At 36.2% G+C, this 20837-nt stretch overlaps 2 protein-coding genes across 3 annotated transcripts; both read right to left on the reverse strand.

Annotated features, from left to right (window-relative positions):
- Positions 1-1143: 1143 nt before the first annotated feature.
- LOC111376566 (growth-regulating factor 8-like) lies at positions 1144-4507 on the reverse strand. Of its 2 annotated transcripts, none has more exons than XM_022999533.1 (4): positions 4057-4507; positions 3191-3322; positions 2742-3021; positions 1144-2088 (listed from the first exon to the last, which is right to left on the reverse strand). In XM_022999533.1, exons 1-4 carry the CDS (start codon positions 4382-4384, stop codon positions 1422-1424), a joined length of 1407 nt encoding a protein of 468 aa, XP_022855301.1. In that variant the 5' UTR covers positions 4385-4507; the 3' UTR covers positions 1144-1421. The 2 variants fall into 2 exon arrangements, with proteins under 2 accessions (XP_022855301.1, XP_022855300.1); XM_022999532.1 differs by having other exon boundaries at positions 3191-3358.
- Positions 4508-11206: 6699 nt separating this feature from the next.
- On the reverse strand, positions 11207-12721 carry LOC111376567 (protein BRANCHLESS TRICHOME-like). The gene is made up of 2 exons (XM_022999534.1): positions 11774-12721; positions 11207-11682 (listed from the first exon to the last, which is right to left on the reverse strand). Exons 1-2 carry the CDS (start codon positions 12475-12477, stop codon positions 11400-11402), a joined length of 987 nt encoding a protein of 328 aa, XP_022855302.1. The 5' UTR covers positions 12478-12721; the 3' UTR covers positions 11207-11399.
- Positions 12722-20837: the final 8116 nt, after the last annotated feature.

Genomic DNA, 20837 nt, shown 5'->3' on the forward strand with positions numbered 1-20837 from the left:
GGAAAATGTTGAAGTAAAAGTATTTTTTGGTGTTCGTTTGACTTTATTTTACATGAAAATTGTCAATTTAAGGGATATACACTTCTACGATTGTTTCTAGAATTTGTTTCCATTGTCAAAAAAAAAAAAAATCAAAAAATCTTCTATATTTTTGTGTTCGTTTGACTTTGTTTTACATGAAAATTCTCAATTTCAGGTATATCCTCTTTTACAATTGTTTCTAAAATTTGTTCTCATTGCCAACAATTAAAAAAAAAAGGTTGAAAACCAAAAATCACCAACCTCCTAGGAAAATAAAAGGTGGAAAATCACGCTTTAAGGTGTTGTACCTAGAATTACATGAAAAATGAATTCCCTAGAAAATTTTGTCAATCAAACAGGCCAAAAGTGAAAGTTGGAATTCGAATTCCAAGTTTCATGGAAAATTTGGCGAATCAAACGGAGCGTAATATCTTCTCATTTGTTAAAATATGGTTATTGAAGGGTAAAAAATATACAAAGAAACAACCAAAAGAACAACAAATTCGGAACAACATACTGCAATAAGCGTTAGTGACGGCACAATTGTGAAACTGGGGTATTAAATTTGCAAGTCTCTATTGCCACTTGCCAAATGTGTCAGACTGCACGAGACATTGTTGGTGCTCTCAAGGCCCAACTTGAAGGTGTCAATTTGGCTCATCGACTGGTACTCAACCCAATAAAGGCCCGAGCTTGTCCGACTCATTGTTCGGCATCTATCGAGCAGAAGCTCAAACCGACCCCCATTTTGGATCGTTGACCAACACCAAACCAACCCATGTGGCTCGTCAAGCCACACAGGCCATTTTCCAAGCCAAACCTTAAAATAAATAAAATTAAACTAAAAATTAAAAAAAAATAAAAAGCAAGGTAGGCAGCTTTGCTTGACTAGTTGCCAGGCTAGCAAGCAACGTGTGGTTGTAGCAACTTGTCATTAAATATAATAATAATAATAATTTCGCAAGCTAGCTCAACTTGGCCCGAATCGATAAGGCTCGAGTCGAAAGCTTGGATCGAGCCTAAATTTTTTTGGCCGAACAAAAGCTCAGATTGGCTCAAGGCTGCACCATTTTTACACGAACCGAGTGCTGCCCACATATGACGACCACCCAGGCAATCACATTTCTAAAAGAGTACCTATATAGGTCCATGCAAATAATTGTACGAGCACAATAAGCCCAATACAGTTGGCCCACCGATGAGCAATTCTGGACATAGTAAATGGCACGGGCCACCTTAAAAGCGAACAGTGCAGCGTATCTATTGCTAATTATGAAAAGGACACAAATGTACATAAATAAAAGAGTCATGAAGAGTAAGGGAACCAAATTAAACGAAATAAACACATCAAATAGCTTCTGTTTGGCCAGCACTAGGCTCAAGTTCAAAAAGTTGAGCAGTCAACCGATAAAATTGTGTGCATAGCTGCCATCCTCGCAAGAACTTTTACTGCAGTTGCTGCTATTAGCAGTGCTATTGCTATACCCATGAGGTGAAGCCAAATCCGAACACCCCTTTCCACCACCACCTGCGGTGGAATTGCCGAGTCCCAATGCTTCACCCAACGGTCCACCCTGCGGAGAATTCATCCAAGAAACAGAATTCAAAAATCCATCATTTTCTTTAACAGTCTTCATGGTCCCAATACCAATTGCAGCATTGTGGTCATTATCATCGCCAATCCCAATTCCTCTTGACATTGATAGAGTCAAAGACGAGGGTGAAAACATCTTCTTGTTTAAAGATGCAGCAGACCCTTCATCGCCGTCTTTCTCTCCTGTTGACCTTTCATCAATAAAACGCCTCGTTGTCTGTGTTTTTTCAGTGTTTAAATCAAGGTTTCCTTGTAAATAGGCTAACTTGGGGTGATCAAGAAATAAGTTCATGAAATCTTGTTTATCATCGTATTGAAATGTAGACACATTATTCTCGTTTTGGACAGTGTTGTCTCTATTCAAATATTCCACTTTTGATGATGACTGCATAAGTTGATGCCATTGTTGGTTACAAGTAGAGACGGGGATGGTGCCACTGCTGCTTACACTTCCCATCAACCATTCTGTGCACCTTAAGCAATATCAAGAATCAAAATATACAAAAGAAATTAGAACCCACATTTATTTGCACGTCGACAGAGGAGACTAGAACCACAGGCTATAACATAAATTTATCATGGATAAGAACAAAAAATGCCTACATAAAGAAAATTTTCTTAGCACCGTGTATTAATCGTCCACCAAATATGTCAAAAGTGCTGATGTAGTATAAGAATTGTACACATGATAAACCATTTTTAGTTTAGCTAAAAAATGGTCAAAATCAAAGTTAATATCAATAAATAATTTTAACCATACGGGATTCACCTTTTCAACTATTTTTTACTTTGTAGCAAAACCAAACATAGACTAGGGGCCTGTTTGGTAATGATCTTGTGAATCAATTTTTTGATAGTTAGATAGAAAAGTGAGTCCACCCATGAGTTAAAAAGTAAAAAATGACAGCCGACTGAGAAAAGTAACGATAAATAAAAATATAAATAAAATAAAAATAAAAAGATTTTTTAGGTTGAAAAATCAGAACCAAACGGGGCTAAACAAGATTTTGTCAACAGCATTAGGTATGGCCGGTGTATTTAGAAGATTTCCGTATCCCTTTTTCCACTTTAAGCCATAAAAAATTACATTATATTAAGAAAGAAATTCTTGAAACCCTAAACTCACCTTGTTTGGTCATATGGATTAGCGAAGTCCATTGAGTTTTGAGTGGTAGTATTAGGTGGAAGGAGAAGAGATTGTTGAGAATAATTGTTGGTAGTAGTGTTCAGGGATTGAGTTTCCACAGGCTTTCTTGAACGGGGTCGACTTTTGTGGGCATGGCGCTCACAGTATTTCTGATCAGGCGCTACATCCCTTGAACACCTCCATTTCTTCCCATCTGTTCTCCTGCACCTCCATGGCTCTGGATCCGACCCGCTCGAGAACCTCAAATCCAAACCAGATGCTGCACACAAAAAACATATCAGCATATTTACTTTCCTTAAAACCCGCTTTTCACCTACTTTTCTCGACATCATGCAACTAAAGGCGCAGTTTTTTAACATGTAATTGACAACCACCAAACAATCAATATGAATTTGACATAAACAAATATACATTAAAGGGAACTTTACTTTTAGATTGGAAGGCATGTGTTAGAATTGGGGCATTTGAGAGCTGTAAGAGGAGTTGAGGTGGAATAGGGATAGAAGCCAATATGTATTTGTATATCATTGTCTGTCTCTCCAGTTCTTGCCACTGTGTTCCTGTAAAAAGAGCTTTTCCAGACATTATCATGGCTCCTGCAAAAAGCACCAATAATTATCACGGCCTCACATTTTTATTTTATTTTAATTTTTTCCCCCTTTCTTCTAGTAGAAAACTCCCATTTCTTTACAGTCAAATCCATTTTTTGTTAAGGCAATCTCCCACGCTACACCAAATTTGTATCATTTTACACTAAATCTTGTATCAAACTAAAATTTATCTCCAATCATTACACCAAAAATTATACAAAATAGTTTAACCATTTTCTTCTCTTTTTTTATTCTTTATAATATATTTATTTGAAAAATTATTTATTTAATTATTTTATAAATACATAAATTACTAAATAAATAATTAAATTAAATTACGAAAAATATTAAATTCATTAATAAATCGTATTCGTTGTATTTTAAATTTTTTTCTTCTTTTAATTAATTTATTACTTATTAGTTTTTACATTTAAAATAAATCTTAAATGGAACTAATAATAATAATAATTCATTGTATTAAAAAATATACTGCACAAATAACACAAATACCCTTAATCAATTTATTTGGAAAGGAAAATGAAAGGTAAAAATGACTTTGACACTTTGCACCATTTTGGTGCAAAGTTTGGAGTTATTTTGGTGCATTTTGGTGTTTTGAGGTAAGCATTGAAGATGTCCTATGAGAAAATGGAACAAGAATATTAAAAAAAAAAAAAAAAGATTAAATAGATACAAAAGAGCACCTTTGAAAGCACTATTGTCAGAGCTCCTCGGAAAAACTTCTCCGCCGCCGCCCATAGAATCGTAGATATTGTTCACACACCCTACTGCCTCGTTATAATTTGTGTTATAAAAGTTGGCCCGTCCACTACCGCCGCCGCCCCCACCACCTCCAACACCAAAAAAGCTATTTTTCTGGGAAGAAGAAAGCTGATAATAATGAGGGAAGACCATGGCCCTCTTACAAGTTGATGATTCAGTGGGTTGCACCTGCATCTTCAAACCCAACCCAAAATCACACTCTAATGATGACGATGACGAATCAATCCCAATTCTATTCCCATCCCCCATTATTTTTTCACCTAACGATACAGAATCAAGACCTTCTGCAAGAACCCTACCCCAAAATGCGCTCTCTCTCTCACTCTCTCTCTCTCTCTCTATAAATATCGATACGGTGCCGCCAATTTGAACTTGGGGTTTTGGTTTTGGAATTTGCTTCCTATACTTTCATTACAATTTACATAGACAAAATGCTCTGTGGACCCCACACACACACATTACAAACTGTGGGACTTAACAGAGTGAATTTTTGACAGTCAACTCTAAGTTGGAGTAAAATAGTAGTAGGTGGTATCATTACAAAATGGAAAGTACAAAGAAGTCTCAGTTTGACTTTTACTTCTTTTGTTCTGTAAATTTGGAATATCTGAGCTGTAATTTTTATGGTCAGTCATTAGGGATCGTACATTCTGCTCGGTAATGCTATGCTACATCCCCCACATGGAGAAAATTTTTTATGAGACAATCGCATTGTTCAAGTCCCGACTCTCAAGGTGATCTTATCCCATTGGGTGAGAGAGGACCACCAGATGTGATGGTAGCTCCCCATTGGACGATCATACAACGTAGGACAGTACAACCTTTCTACCAAAGATTTTCTCACTCATATGGAGGGTGCTCACACAATGAAATCTGCGTGGATCCCTTTCAGGTTAAGAGGTGTAATTAGGGATGTCAACTAGCCCAAAGGCTCGAGCTCGGCTAAGGTCAAATGAGCGAGCTTCTTTTCAAACCCGAGCCGGCCCGAGCTTTTGCTTGACCAAAAAAATTAGGCTCGATTCGAGCCTTTCCAAGCCAAGCAAGCTTGATTTTGGTTTTTTTTTTTTTTTAATTTTAAGTTAAATGAAGGTAGCACTCGGCTGCCTTAGAGTGCTGCCATTTAAATGTTTTTTTTTTTTTTTAAATATAGGCCTGTGAACCACGTGGACCGAATCAGATTTTGCCCGGCTCCCCAAAATGGGGCTCGGCTCGAGGCTTAAGCAGGGCTGATTCTGGCTTTTTTTGAACTAAGCCGAGCCACAGGCGGTCCGAGCCGACGAGTTTAATTGTCATCTCTAGATGTAACTTCGTGTATATACCTTGAAGTGTACACCTTTTTTTTTTTAATAATCTTTATGATGCAATTAATCTTAAAACTGTTACATAGCCAGAAAAATACTGCATATCTACTAGAGTTCAACCATAAAATAAGTCGAATTATAAATAAATGATATGAATCGGACCTCACTATTCTACCAAGCTTCAAAGTCATGAAAACTAAACACGTGTGATCAAATCCAACATACCAAAAACATAACTCGAGCTAACATATATCGTGAGTGCAACGTTGACATTCCACACAACATGTTATTATCGTCCAAATTCATAAATAAGTCAATTGTACTTAGTTGTCAAACTTGAGCATATCGAATGACCTTGAAACTTGAAATCCATCCTCACGTCTTTACTAACGTACACCATATCGTGGAAATGGACGAAAATGACAGATTGTTCTAAGACTTCTTTTATCCCAAAAAAAAAAAAAAGGATGCTCTTTTAATTTTTCCGTTAATAATATCTTTTCAATTCTATATTAAAATGGCAAATCTGCTAGGCAGTTGAAATCTAAAATATTGAAGTTTTGAATAGAAATTAGACTTAGCCCTTGTTTGAGTCCCACCATTTGGTAAAAATAGATTTTGTAATAGTGAATTTTTAGAAAATGTGTAGCTAAAAAAATGATTTATGTATAATATCATTTTATCAAAATATATGTAGTTGATTTTTTTTTTTTTAAATGTACTGTTGAAAAATGAGCTTAAACGAGGCTTATTTCATTCATTAAAGTTAAGTTTGTGAATAAGATTATATCCTCTTTTCTAGAGATTGACGGTTTCCGTCAAACACGTCTCTTTCGTTCGGCATGCCGTTTCCTATTTTTAGCATTGGGAATTGTAATTTTTTAGGCCCACTGCATTGGGCTTTGGGGAGGTGATGAGGTGTGGGATCATCAACCGTTCATGACCATGTTTTATATATATATATATATGAATAATTAGTATAAAACGTTATTACATTTCAATATTATTGTACAAAACGTTCATATTCTTCATTTTTTGACACTTTTACCCTTATCTTCATCTTTTATTACGAAAAGCATCCATTTCATCAAATTTCTCGTGTAAAATAACAAATATATCCCTTTTATAATTTAAAACAATGAAAAAGAAAAGAAAAGAAGAGTTAACGAATAAATTACAATCATACTTTTATATTTTTTTAAAAAGTGCAAATAAGTCCAAGTAGATTATTAAAATGATAATTTGCACAAAACGTCTCTACTTTTCATTACTATTGTGCAAAACGTCCCTTCATTTCATTTTTTGACATTTTCACCCTTATTTCATATTTCATTACAAAAATCATTATTTTTATCCATTTTTCTCAATTAAAAGTGGGAAGTTTGTGAAAGATTCTTGTGAAAAGTTTTATTAACGCCTAATTCATGTCGAGTGAGACATCCTAATAGATCAGTAGACTTAAATATTGTTTCTATATGACTTGATCAATTCAATCAGGCACTCCAGACCTCCGGGAAAAACATAAAAAAATGGCGCAATTGGTACGGACATCCAATTGCTTCGATTTGAATTATTCGAAGAATGCCTTATGTCTATGTAAAACTGATGCCAATCAAACTTATTTCTCAATTAAATGGAAGCTCATAGAGGTGGCATATGTGATTCTTTCACTATTTGGGGCATTAATTTACCCACTATGAACCCAGATGAAGTTCTAACCATCTATTAGAGAAAAAAAAATGAACGGATCTCGCACCTTGAACTTGGTTGCTATTCTTTTCGTTGTAAAATACGGGATTTCTATCTACATTATTCCTATTCTTTAAATTTAAACAAATTTAAAAGTTGTAAAATGACAAATATAAACTCCTTTTTAAATTAAAAAAATGAAAAATAAATAACAAATTCCAACTATATTTTCAAAATTTTCAAAAAAATACAAATAAATTCCAAATAAATAATTAAAAAAGAAAGTGATTTTTTTAAATTATTTATTTGAAATTTATTTGTACTTCTTTTTTTGAAAAATTCGGGAGTATACTTGCGATTTGTTTTTTATTGTTATTTATTTAAAGAGTGTATATTTGTCATTTTATATCTTTTAATTGAGAAAATAGATGAAAAATAATGATTTTTTTAATAAAATATAAAAATAAGGGTGAAAATATTAAAAAATGAAAAATATAGACGTTTTGCATAATAACGAAATGTAGGAATGTTTTGTGATTATTACCCTTGTAATAATTAATTGAACTCATTTGCACTTTTTTTAAGAATTTGGAAGTATGACTGCAATTTATTCTTTAACTTTTCTTTTCTGTTTTATTTTTTAATTTAATTAATAGGTATATTTGTCATTTTACACGAAAAATTGGATGAACATGATGATTTTCACAATAAAAGGTAAAGGTAATGATAAAAGGGTCAAAAATGAAAAATATGGACGTTTTGCACAATAACATTGAAAGATAAGAACGTTTTGTGCTAATTGTTCTTATATATATAAAACAATAAATGAAAAAATTTTAATCTCCATCCCATCTCCTAAACACCTATAACATGGATGAGGATGCAATAAGCACCTGTTTGGCCTCCATTATATTTCATTAAATTATAATTCATTTTTCTTTTCTCCTTTATCAATCACACATTCTCTAATAAAATAATGTTATACGTAAATTCAAAATATTTTACTTTTTTTAACCACACATTTTTCAAAAATTACCATTCCTCTTATTATAATATCCCTGTTTGAGCTGCGTTATTTCAAAAAAAAAAAATATTATTAAACAGTGATTTGACATCATTTCAATCACACATTTTTCAATAAAATAATATTACACGTAAATCCAAAAATTTTCCTCATTTTTTAACTACATATTCACTATCAATCTACTATTTCAAAATACATTATTTCAAAAGAATGTGGCTCAAACACAATAATGGGGGCCAAATTGGTGCTAAATGTCTTGGTATATCTCGCTGCCATTCTTAATGGGCAAAGAAATAGAACTGAAAAAATGGAAATTATGCCCATCCATATTTTTTAAGATCTCACTTCAAAAAATAAATGCAAAGTTTGTTTATTCAAAAATTAAATTATAATTAGAAATTTTAATATTAATAATAATATTATAAAATTAATATAATTTACATTGCCCACCCACCATCATTAACCCTAATCACTTTCCCCTTCCCTCTCTATACCTCTTCTTCTCTTTTCATCCCGACGACTTACCGCCATCAGTGGTGTGCAGCTCTTCGACGACTTACCTCCACAGTCAGTGCGTAGATCTTCGATGACTTACCTTCATCATGAAGAGCGGTATGCCCTTCTCCCGATTGAACCAGTCAATCAGTGGCAGATCGAAATGTACAGCAAATCATCGATCCTTGTCCTTCCACCGACGACAATGGTTAGTGTGGAATGCACAGCAACAAGTCTGCTTTCACCGTGGTAGCATGCCTATTGCACGCGAAGTGCACAAACGTACAGCAACGATGCGCGGCAAGAGTTTTTTAGTGGATTTGTAGTGTATTGAGGTGTAGGTACCGGGGGTGATGATGGCTTGCTTAGGAACTTTGTTGTTTGTGGTGGCGACTGCGGTGTAGGTGGTAGGGACAACAGCCTTTTTTTTTGGTTGGTGGCAGCGGTTGTGATATATTGAGGTATAACCATATAGGTGTAGAAGGCGTAAAGGTGGATGACATAATGGATTTGGTACAGGCATTGTTGATGCAATTGGTGGTTGTCATGATCATGTTGGTACAGGCAACGGTGTTGGCGGTGGTAGTATAGCCATCGTGATGGTATTTGTGGTAATGTTGGTTGTTGTCATCGTTGTAGTAGCAACGGCGGCGGTAGTGTTGCTAGAAGCAGTTGTGACTGTAAATCACAAATTGATTAATCATGACTAATAATTGGTTAATTTGTAACATGTGACCAAAAAATTGTGATTGTGGCTCACAATTGATCAAGTTGTGACCGAAAAAATAACCGTGTCCAATTCATCTTATAATTTTCAATGAATAAATGAGTTGTGACCAATAAAAGTTTTAATTCAATGACTGATGAATAATTTGTGGCCTATAAAATTTTTGATTCATGATTGAAAAATAATTTGTGACCTATAAATTTTTTTATTTGTGATTGAGAAATAAGTTGATACTAAAAATTAATTTGTGACTAATTAATTAGATAATTGTGATCAAATTATATAGAATTGTGATTTCAATATATTTAATTAATAAAATATATGTTTAATAAATTAATTTATAAATAATTTTTTTTTAAAAAATCTAAATTTAAAACGTTTATTTTTAGCTTTGAAATGAATGATATTTAACTTTTTTGCTATCAAAATTTCCCACTACAAAATTACAAGGGAGAGAAGATTCGGCCACACATACATAGGAGGAAGATCCTGCTCCTTTTGACTCCAGGTTTGTGTAATTGATTTGGGTACAGTGGTGTTGACGATTTGCGATGATGATGCCTGACAGCGGGTGGGTTTCTTGGGTTTTGGTTTTGGTGATGGGTGGGGTTGGGAATTTGGAAAGATGAACAATTAATTTCATATAATCTTTAATTTAATTATTTTATTAATCCGTCCATTTATTCTTCTGTTGCAACAAAATGAAAGGTTAGAAATCGTATATGGTATAAATGAAATGTTTACGCAAAGTCTGTACAAAAGAAAATGGTTTGGGGCTTTGATGCAATTATCGCTTCAGTAAATATGATAAAATGCATTTTCAAATAGTAAATATGCACAAACCCAAAAATCACTAGCGCATATATCTGATTAATCCCTGATTTATCGTTGTTGCTAAATCTTCTTGGCCTTTGGCCCTGTCCAAAGGCGTCGAATTGGCGCCCCGCGCCTGGGGCATTCAACGCCCTGTGCGGACTGTCCTTCCAACATCCCTCTTATCGTGGTAAACCAACACTATTCGGACCCTATCTTTAGGATTATCATTTGTATGAAAATTTGGACTTTTTTTTTTCTTTTTTCCTTTTTGTGGAAAATTTTTATCCCAAGACCTCTTTTTTTTTTTTTTTTTTTTTTTTTTTTCACAAGAGAATTATGGACTAAAATATAAAATGTTATATGCTTGATTTTCTAAATTTTGATGTTTTTTAATGAAATAGTTCCATGTCGAGTGCTTGTTTGGTAAAATATTTGTTCGCTAAAAAATTGGTCGAATTTCATAGCATTGATAAAATTTTAACAAATTTTAGCAACATCACACTGATCATCAATGATGGAATCAAATCAGACTAGAAAAGACCAGTTCAAATTCAAATTTTCTTTTAAAAAAATTGAAAATGGTATATAAATTTTCTAATTGAACTTTCATACTTTATTTTTGTGGCAGCGAAGGTGTTGATTCAATTGCTACATTTTATTGTTATGAACAAAAATCGACAGAATGTCTTAATAGTCAATATTGTCTCTTACAAAAGTTGTTTTAACTTCTTTATGTTTCCATTTCTGATAGCTCAAAAGAAGGTTCTTTTCTCTAATTTTTCTAAACCTTTTCTGCTATTGCAAGTAAATATTTTATTCCTTGCTTGAGAAAGTAGGTTAAACCTTGAAACATACTTGAAAAGTTACTTATTTTATCAATTAATTTCTAAAGTTACTATTTATACAATCAAAACTTTCTTTTTTAAAAAAAAAAAAATAATAATAATAAATAAATCTTAACTTACTCTAAAAAAATAAATAAAAAATAAAAATAAAAATAAAAATAATTAAGAACAATACCAAACATGAAATAACTGGGTCAAATTCCAACTATTACAAAATCACATGCTTATTTTAACAAGAAAATCCTGTTCATGGGAGGCAATTCATTCCCCAAACGAGCTTAACTTATAACTACAAAGAACAACATCAATGGTTCAACAAACAAAGGACAATAAATTCATCAAGAACTCGCTTAAAGGAAAATTAGTCTTAGCTGGCTATAAGGCCATTGAGTCGGACAGGACCCTTCTGTTTTAGTAGTAAATTTAGCTGAGCCTTCTGGCACTCCAACTTGGTGCCCATATGTTTACTTCTGCAACCAATTGCTCGAATCACTTTCGGAAATTCGACGAACCCTTTAATCCCTCGTTTGATATGAGGATTTTCAGGCTCTGGAGAAGCTCTTCTCTGAATTACCATTGACTGAAGCTTGCCATTGTTATCGGTATTATTATAACTCGGTTTATCTGCCAATACAAACCTTATTTTGTCCCTGTAAGAAACACAACAAAAAGGTTCAGTGACTAATTTGGAACAAAGAAAGTCGATTACCGAGAACAAACGAAACAATTTGGATGACTGACAGTGTTTTAAACCCTCTGTTATTAACAGTCGAAGAAGATGTAGTCCGATAATGATCAATATCATTTTCTTGATTCTTTTCATCTTTCTTGAAACTTGATGATTCAATTTGAATCCTTCTATTGTCTTCCAATTCTAACAGTTTTTCTTCGAGCAAGAGTTTTGCTTCTGAGAGCTTCATTTGCACGCGTTCTTCCCTTAAAACTTCAGACACATGTAGCATTTTCCTTTCTTCCTCCATTTCTTTCTTCATCCTGTCGAATTCACCTTTATCGAAAGATACTTCTTTAGCAAGATCTTGGCAAACTCTCTCCAATGCTTCTCTTCCTTTCCTCTCCTCAGAAAGTTCCCTGGCCAGTTTTTTATTCAGAGACTCCATATTTTTACGCACTTTGCGTTCACATTCTAGCTCAGCCTTCAACTGAACAATCTGCCCTCGAGCAACTTCAAGTTCAGATTCCATAAGGGGTTTGATAAAGGTTAAATCCCAGAAAGAAGCTGCGATTTTTCGTGCAGAAATAGGCAGGTGGAGATGATGAATTTGCTCGTGAGTAAGATTTTGTTGATGATTTTCTTGTTGATGAGAGATATAAAAGGGGTTCTCGTACAGTTTCCAGGTGGGGCAAATGGAGGTGGTGATGGGGGCAGTGGGAACCATCTGATCCTGGGAATTTTCTTGGCTTCTGACCATCATCACCATCGTCATGATCTATACCATTGGGGGAAGTTGCTTTCTTGGTTATGCTTTGTAGATGAGATGAAACTTTTCTTGATTAGGACGGTCTTTTTGCTTTTGCTTTTGGGTTTTGTAATTGGTGGTAGGTCCATTCTACCCCATTGATGAAGCTGCTAATAATGGGGAGTGTAAAGGGGAAGAGGTTGCATCACATGCACCTCTCTGTATTTTATAACAATGCTACTGGATGGTGGGGTTGACCCTTTGATCTCTCTCAGACGGAGAAATTTATGTATAATTATAAAGCAATGCATTTATATGCTAGTGAGGTTTTTGAAAAGCTGATTATGTAACTCTCAAGTCAGGATACTACGTGCCCCTCTACTCCGACTAAGCCCTTAAAGTGAGTGATTCAGCGGATACAGAGGTGCGCTTAAATCCCCAACTCCATTGATATGGGGTGAGATGATTTATAACTCGGGTCATTACATTTAAGCAACGAACTTAGCACGTGCAAAGAATTAAAATATGCGAAACCCAGAATATAATTCCAAGTAATACACATCCATCTCACTGGCAAAAAAATGCGGAAATGATTGCCAATTCGTGTACCTAACAAGTACAGGATGACAAAAAAATGTAGCAATTTTGTCAACGGTGGATAATTTTCGATGAAAAGACTTTTATGTAACCCAGTGGTGCTATATGTGCAAAAGTGATGGGGAGACGGTAGACCACTTATTCATTTATTGTGATGGTGTTCGCTAGCTTTGGAACAATATCCTGGCTTCTCAATCTATGGTTTGGGTGCTGTCAAGGCGTATAGAGGACGTATTGTAGGCATGGAGGCGAAAACTCCGTAATAAGGATAGCAAACTTGTATGAAACCTTATCTCGGGATGCATTGCATGGTGTGTTTGGAGAGAAAGAAACAACCGCTGTTTCTAAGATCAAACAAAGACAATAGCACAGATTGGGGAAATGTTTTATTTGACTTTGTATAATTGGTTTAATGCCGTGGCTAAAAATTCTATAGAAGAGTTGCCTAATTTCATGACGTTCCTCTCTTGTTTAAAGTGATTGTACACATCCCATGTAATCTCTTTTAATTAATAAAATTATAATTACCTATATATATATATATATATATATATATATAGCAATTTATTACAATGTGTAGCAAAGAATTAACGTTTAATTCAAAATCATATGCTAGAAGATGAACTCTCTTGGTGCATCATCCTAGACAACTCACCAATGGAAGACAAATTTTTCCGGAATCACGAAAAATTCCAAATGTCACTCGAAGCTGGTAGCAGCATGTAAGAATTGGGAATGTATCTGGATGTTAATGAAGGCTCTGACGGCGCACATCACCTGCAGATAATCATTAGCAATTGCCAGTAAAAATGAGAGCAACCCTGAAGTCCCTGTTCTTTAGCAAGTAAAATTGTTCTAAATAAACAGGGTGTTGGGTTTTTAATACCCAATAAATTTCGGGTTATGATGTTAACGTGAGTTAATATTATTTCATAGGTATAGATCGATGAATGAAATAAGTCTAACAACTAAATTCATGAGCTACACCCGGCCCAATTGTATTCCTTATGGATGGCTTGAATTTTGGCCCGTTTACCCCTTTAATGGTCCAACTTAAAGCCTAGCCCTAAAGTACATATTTGGCTATAACCCTAGCCACTTTCATATGATGAGTGTGTGATTTTGAGAGAAGAACTAGTGAATCCCGACTGCCCCCCCTTTGTGTGAGAAAAAAGGTGTCCAAAACGCTGGTATAACGTGTGCAATTGGTGGTTCTTTCATAGTATACCTTTGTGGTGTTTTCCCTTAGCCTTTGTGGCCATAAATTATCATCCTTTCTTGTCCTACGTGGGTAAGATTGTATAGCAACCAAGGTGAATCAATTGGTTGTGGTTTGAAATCGATTGGACTAGTTGTTGGTTGAGAAAGGTGTGTTGGACTGAGTCTGGAAAATCACCGTTTGAAGATCCTTCTGAGAGAGCTTCCGCAACAATTGGTATCAGAACTTCAAGGTGAAGTTTTTGGCTAGTGAAATCTACCAAAAATCGTCCAGAAAATCGGCAGAAACGCAGCAGAAATCAGATCGAAAAAGCTGTCAAAAAACTGTTAAAATCGGTCTCTGTTTTTCACGTTTTCTGATCAATCTAGAAGGGGTTTGAGGAAACGGAGACTACTGACGTGACGTGCAGGAGGAGGCGAACCCTGCAGGCCGGCGCGTGTCAGTCGACGGCGGAGCGTGTGGTGGCGCATGAGGCCCACGCGCAGAGGGAAGGAGCCGCACGTGAGGGAGCGTGGAGCGTTGTCTGGCGACGATCTCTTCAGACAGTTTGTTCCTCATATTATTTCTGACATTTTTTGTGTTGAAAGTTTTCTGTTTCAGGGTACGCAATAGAATCTGGACAGCGTTGTTCTTTGGGCGTTCGGGACTCAATCGTGATTTTTTGGTTGCTGCAGTTTCCAGAGACTTTAGGACGAATAATGGTGGTCCTAAAGTGATAAATTCGCAACTCTCATAATTTACGGACTCAGATAGGTCCACTCTGGTATACTGGCTTAACTTATTTTAAATTTTAGCATTAGCAGATCATCGTGTGGGGTGATCGTTAGGATTGGAGGTTGTCATTGCTTGGCAACCATTGCTTGTGCTAGAAAATTTAGGAATTATGTGCTCTGTTTTTGAAGTGTTGAGTTTTAATTGCAAGTTGGTAGTTGATTTTGTGCTTTACCCGTCATATAGTCACCGTGTGAGACTTGTTGCGTGGAAATTCGAACTTTTGTTTACATACCTTCGTGTTGCATTGATTTTCCCGTTAGAACACCTGGACTTGACTCGTTCGAATATTCCCTTGATCTAAGATCGTGAATCTTACGAAACTCTGGGAATCTAGAACGGTGTATATTGCGGCCGTAGGATAACTTTGTGTGACCTATCTGTGCTTTTGGTTGTTCTAGTTTTTAAAAATGTCTTCATGCTTTGAAGTTGGAACTTTAATGGGAAAGGAGATTTTTCAATTTGACAACAAAAGATAAGGGTATTTTTGTCCAACAAAAAGTTTCAAAGGCCATAAATGGCAAATTTCCTGCAAATTTAACAGAAGTACAAAAAGAAGAGTATGATGAACTTGCATACACTTCAATTATTTTACACATGTCTGATACCGTTTTGAGAAAAGTAGGAAAACTGGATTCTACAAAACAAGTTTGGGAAAAGTAGGAGGACTTATATTTACTTAAGTCAACTCCTAATAAATTGTGCTTGCTTGAACGATTTTTCAGCTTTAAAATGGATCCTTCAAAGGATCTTGATGATAATTTGAATGTCTTTAACAAGTTAGTTCAAGATATCGTTAATTGTGATGAAGAGGTATCTGAAACGTATAAGGCTATTATCCTACTTAATTCCATGCCTGATTCATATAGGAAAGTTAAGAATGTAATTAAGTATGGTAGAGACACCTTAACACCTGAGATTGTCATAGACTCACTTAGGAGTAAGGAGATGGAGATTAGGGCTGAAAAAGAGGATAAGAGGAGTGGTGAGTTATATATGATGAGGAGTAGAATGAAGTTTAAGCAGATGAATTTGGGTAGAACTCAAGACGATAGTGATTCGAGTGATGAGGGTAGTAAGAAGAAGGGAAAGGGACGAGACAAGTCTAGTGGTAGAAGGTATTACAATTGTGGTAAGTCTGGATACTTTATTAGAGACTGTCCCAAGAAGAAAGATAAGCTGAAGAGTAAGATGAGAGGTGAGACAAATTTGGTTGAGGGGTCGAGTTATGACCCTAGTGAGGTTTATTAAGTGTAAACCTAGTCACTGCATATGCATCTGTGTGTGATCCTTTCTGCATGTGTGTGATTGTCTAAATTTTGTTGCATGATTATCTGCTACATTTCAATGTATTTGATATGTGTATTTGCATGAATTTGAGACATTAGGATTACATGGTGTAATTGCTTGCATGCATAATTGGTTAGGATGTATTAGCAGTGTGTGTGTGTGTCTTTTGGTGAGGTGGAGTATAGATGCCTAGGAGTATATGGTGGTTTGTACAGGGGATGTGGAGCGTAACATTTGGATCGCGAGTGGAGATGTAATCAAATGTCTAGAATCCTTTATCTGGAAAGAGACCATGATCAAGTGGAGTGTGAGAGAGGCACTTCTATCACTTCTGTTAGGTGGAGACTCATTATCCACGTAGGTTGGGAGAAGTGATGTAGAGATAGAGGATTATCCCGTGGACTTAGGATCTATTGTGACTTAACAGTTAGACATGACTTGAGTGATCTGTCGAGTTAGTTTGGTGGGCGATGAGAGGAGATATGTGTTCTCGAGGTGTGAGTAATACGGAATGTGATAGGATAAGTGTGGTGAGATCTTTTCTTAGGGCCATATATGCATGTGTTGCATATGTGGTTGACTGTGGTTTGATTGACTTAGTGTTAATCTATGGTTCTATGTGAACGTGTTTCTAAAAAGATCTGTGTGTGTTATCCTATAGTATATCGTCATCGCATGTGTATTTTCTCTTCATTGTTTACTGTTAAATATTTGCTTCTACTTGGGTGTTTTTTTACCTTAGCCCCACGAGTACATGGAGCATGTATGATATGTGTTTCAAGTTGGAAACACGAGGTAAGGTCTGTGATCCAATTTTATTGGCTACCTTGATTTTGCAAATGTTAACTGTGTGTTTTGATTACTTACAGATTTATTGGGTATCAAGGTGGAGATTTGTTGAGTTTTTGATACCCAATAAATCTCGAGCTATGATGTTAACGTGGTTTAATATTATTTCATAGGCATAGGCCGATGAATGAAATAAGTCCAACAACCGAGTCCATGAGCTACACCTGGCCCAATTGTATTCCTTATGGATGACTTGAATTTTGGCCCGTTTACCCCTTTAATGGTCCAACTTAAAGCCTAACCCTAGAGTATGTATTTAGCTATAACCCTAGCCACTTTCATATGATGAGTGTGTGATTTTGAAAGAAGAACTAGTGAATCCCGGCTGCCCCCCCTTTGTGTGAGAAAAAAAGGTGTCCAGAACGCTGGTATAACGTGTGCAATTGGTGATTCTTTCATAGTATACATTTGATGTGTCTTCTCTCACCCTTTGTGGCCATAAATCATCATCATTTCTTATCTTACGTGGGTAAGATTGCATAGCAACCAAGGTGAATCAATTGGTCGTAATTTGGAGCCGATTGAACTGGTTGTTGGTTGAGAAAGGTACGTTGAACTGGGCCTGAAAAACCATCGTTTGAAGATCCTTTTGAGAGAGCTTCCGCAACACAGGGTGCAAATATAAATCACTTGACATATCCTAGAATTAGTACTTGTTTGAGTTGTTTCAAGTAAAACCTTTTGATCAATCAAGTTTACACGAAATCCATTAGCAACATCGTGAAGGTTTCTATGCACATTCACTAAGTTTGAAAAGTCACCTCGGGCAAGAGTTGTCTTGAGGCAAGACTAAAAGCAAATGTAAATTAAAGCCATGAAGCATGCCCCCGCGAGAGCACTCTATTGTACCAAAATACCCTTTTGGATCTCTCCCCATAATGAGGGCTTCTTTAAAGGAATCCCTTTAAGATGGGCCAGTGGTACGTTACATGGAGTCCCACCTCTTCTTTGCCTCAGGAACTCTATCTCACTCCTACCATTAAAGTATCTACAAACTCCTATCATCGAAGCATCATACGTATTACATCCACAGGCGCACAATTATTTCTCAGATAAAGGCCAAAAATGCTTCTTAACAGTAGTTCACCCACAAATGTGAATGAGAAAGAAAACCCGTTCACAAACAGTGGGCAACAATCACAATGTCCGATAGGATGCATTAAATTGATGTCTAAATTAGGCAACTAGTGGACCATATTGTTGTACTCAAAAGAATGGAGAGAGATAGAGAGCACTTTCTATCATAATTCATAATTGAGAAAATATAAGTACTGGTATTGTTTCGCGCATGTTAGTCGCTAACAACTAAAAATGGATCAGACGATTGTGTAAGGGACAAACCTCTTGAGACAAAGTCCCAAAAAGGGGTGTTTTTATTGGCGATGACTTTACAATTGGAAAATAAAAAAGAATGCCTTCAAGGGGCGCAAGCACACTAGTTATTGAAAAGAAGTGTTTTAAATCTAAAATAAGAAATTTAAAGTTACATATTCTCTGTTTGAGAGTGTTTGATTTGGAGGTTTTTGCTCTATGTCTTTTCTTCATTTTATACTCCCTGGATGATCTCTTCGTGATCAACCGCTTAAAAACTGATTGATCGCTCTACAACTGCCCACTTTCCTCGTAGTGGCCAACTGTCATGGAACTGCCTTCTCTAACTGCTGCCATTACTTTTTGTCGTTCAACCGTCTTCAATTGAATTCCTTGAATTGTGGAACGTGATAGGGCTATTCAATAACTGCTTCATTAACCGCACCTTTGAGTAACCATAACATCTTACGTTTGCTAAGATCCTGGGCGATTCGAAGGTTTGGGCGAGAACAGGGGCACAGTTCTGGGCGACTGCATGGCAATCCATTCACTCAAATCTTGAGCGACTTATAACCTTGGGCGATAGTATTACTGTGTTCATGGGCTTCCCTATTTGGGCCTTTATCCTGCATTGCTCGATTGGGTCGTTCTTTGGGCTATTTGATTTTGGGGATCTTCCAATTGGGCTTCATTCCTTGGGCTATTCGACTTGGACTAAACTTTTTGTGTGTCAATAATTACCCCCCAATATGGCAGAATTAATACCAATTATTAATTTTTACCATATTCACTTTGTGTTTCCCAGCAACATTCGAAATTTTCAAGAATTTCAATCATTGTTTTCTACCATAGCTTGAAAATGTGCGACGTTTGCAAACCCTTATAACCCCCAAATACGTCATTTCATTGCACCACTAAATCACGCCTCATTTTTTCGCGCTTCTCTCTCGCAATATTACTGTTTATCTCCTTGCTTCTCTACTACGTAACTCTGAAAAACTCTATTTCGTCCCTAATGGCCACTTCATAATCCCAGTCTGATAACTCCTTTAGCTTTGAAGACTTCCAGAAACTCCTCACTCGGCCATATATAACTCCGAACTTCCTTGCACTAACCAATGTCGAACTCAAAGAGTTCTATCTAGGTCCTTCATTCAACAACGTCGAGGCCATCGAACAAGCGGCGGTCGGTCAGCTATTCCCTTGTCCTCAAGTCCCTCCGTTTCTAAACTCTTTGTCGCTGGGGCCACTTTGCGAAAGAGGTATTCGCACTTGACCTAAATCTAATGTCGTTTTCCGTAGGTGGCACGCTCGCCTTATGGACCATGGTCCTACTAAGGCAATTTTTGATAATGCTAGGATTTCTGATTTGTTATAAATCTTTTTTGCGACCCCCTATTTTTGATTCAGCACTTTTTTCAATCGCTTTAAGTTTTTGGTCTTCTGAGTATAATACTTTTGTTTTCCCTCTTGGCCCCATGTCCATTACCTTAAGGGATGTTGGGGCCCTAATAAATCTGTCACCTTTGGGCGATACCATTTTTCCTGGTATTTTAATTTTTGGTGTCACCCCAAAATTTGAAAGAAAACTCACCGAGTCTTATTCAAGCCCGCAAACCTGTCATAACCACTCAAGCGCTGAGCCTTTCCATGCTGAGCATGTGGCCTTTCTTCTGATTTGGCTTTGTAAATACGTTTTGTGTGTGCCAAGCATAAAGCCCTCCATGAGTTATTTACCCATAGTGCACGAATTAGTGCGTGGTAGGCCTCTGAATTTGTATTTTTTCTTTTTAGCTGCCCTCTATAGAGGCATGGCTTCTCTTCAGTCCCAATTGAAGAATGGTGCATCTTCCACTAGCAGTGGGCCTCTTTGGTTCACTCAAATATGGTTGAGAGCCTATTTTCCATCGCTTGGTGCTCCATCTTTTTCCAGTCCTTCTACTAGCTGCTATGGGCTAGCCATTGATCCCCTAACTCCTGTAAATATATCCAAAATGGACATTTTTTCATTCTTTTATACTTTGAATTCAATCCTTTCCTTCTTTCCTTTTCCTCCCTTTTTGACTCCAGATTATGTGCAACCTCCATCCACTATGGATAGTGCAAGCACCTCTCTATTCATTTGGATTCAGTTTTTGACCGGGAGGGAGTTGTTCCATGATATCTTGACTGGGACCAATGCAAAAGTTGGGGTTGAAATATATGCTCCCCAATTCTTTGCTCGCCAACTTGGTTTTGGCCAAACTTGGCCCGTTCCCCCTTGCTATTTAAGAAACTTGATAGACCGCTTCCATACTATTAATAAGGCAGAGGCAGAAGCTATAAATGCTCGCAATATTCTTTTGACGAG

This window comes from Olea europaea, unplaced genomic scaffold (genome assembly GCF_002742605.1).
Source record: "Olea europaea var. sylvestris unplaced genomic scaffold, O_europaea_v1 scaffold1520, whole genome shotgun sequence".
Classification (NCBI taxonomy): Eukaryota; Viridiplantae; Streptophyta; class Magnoliopsida; order Lamiales; family Oleaceae; genus Olea; species Olea europaea.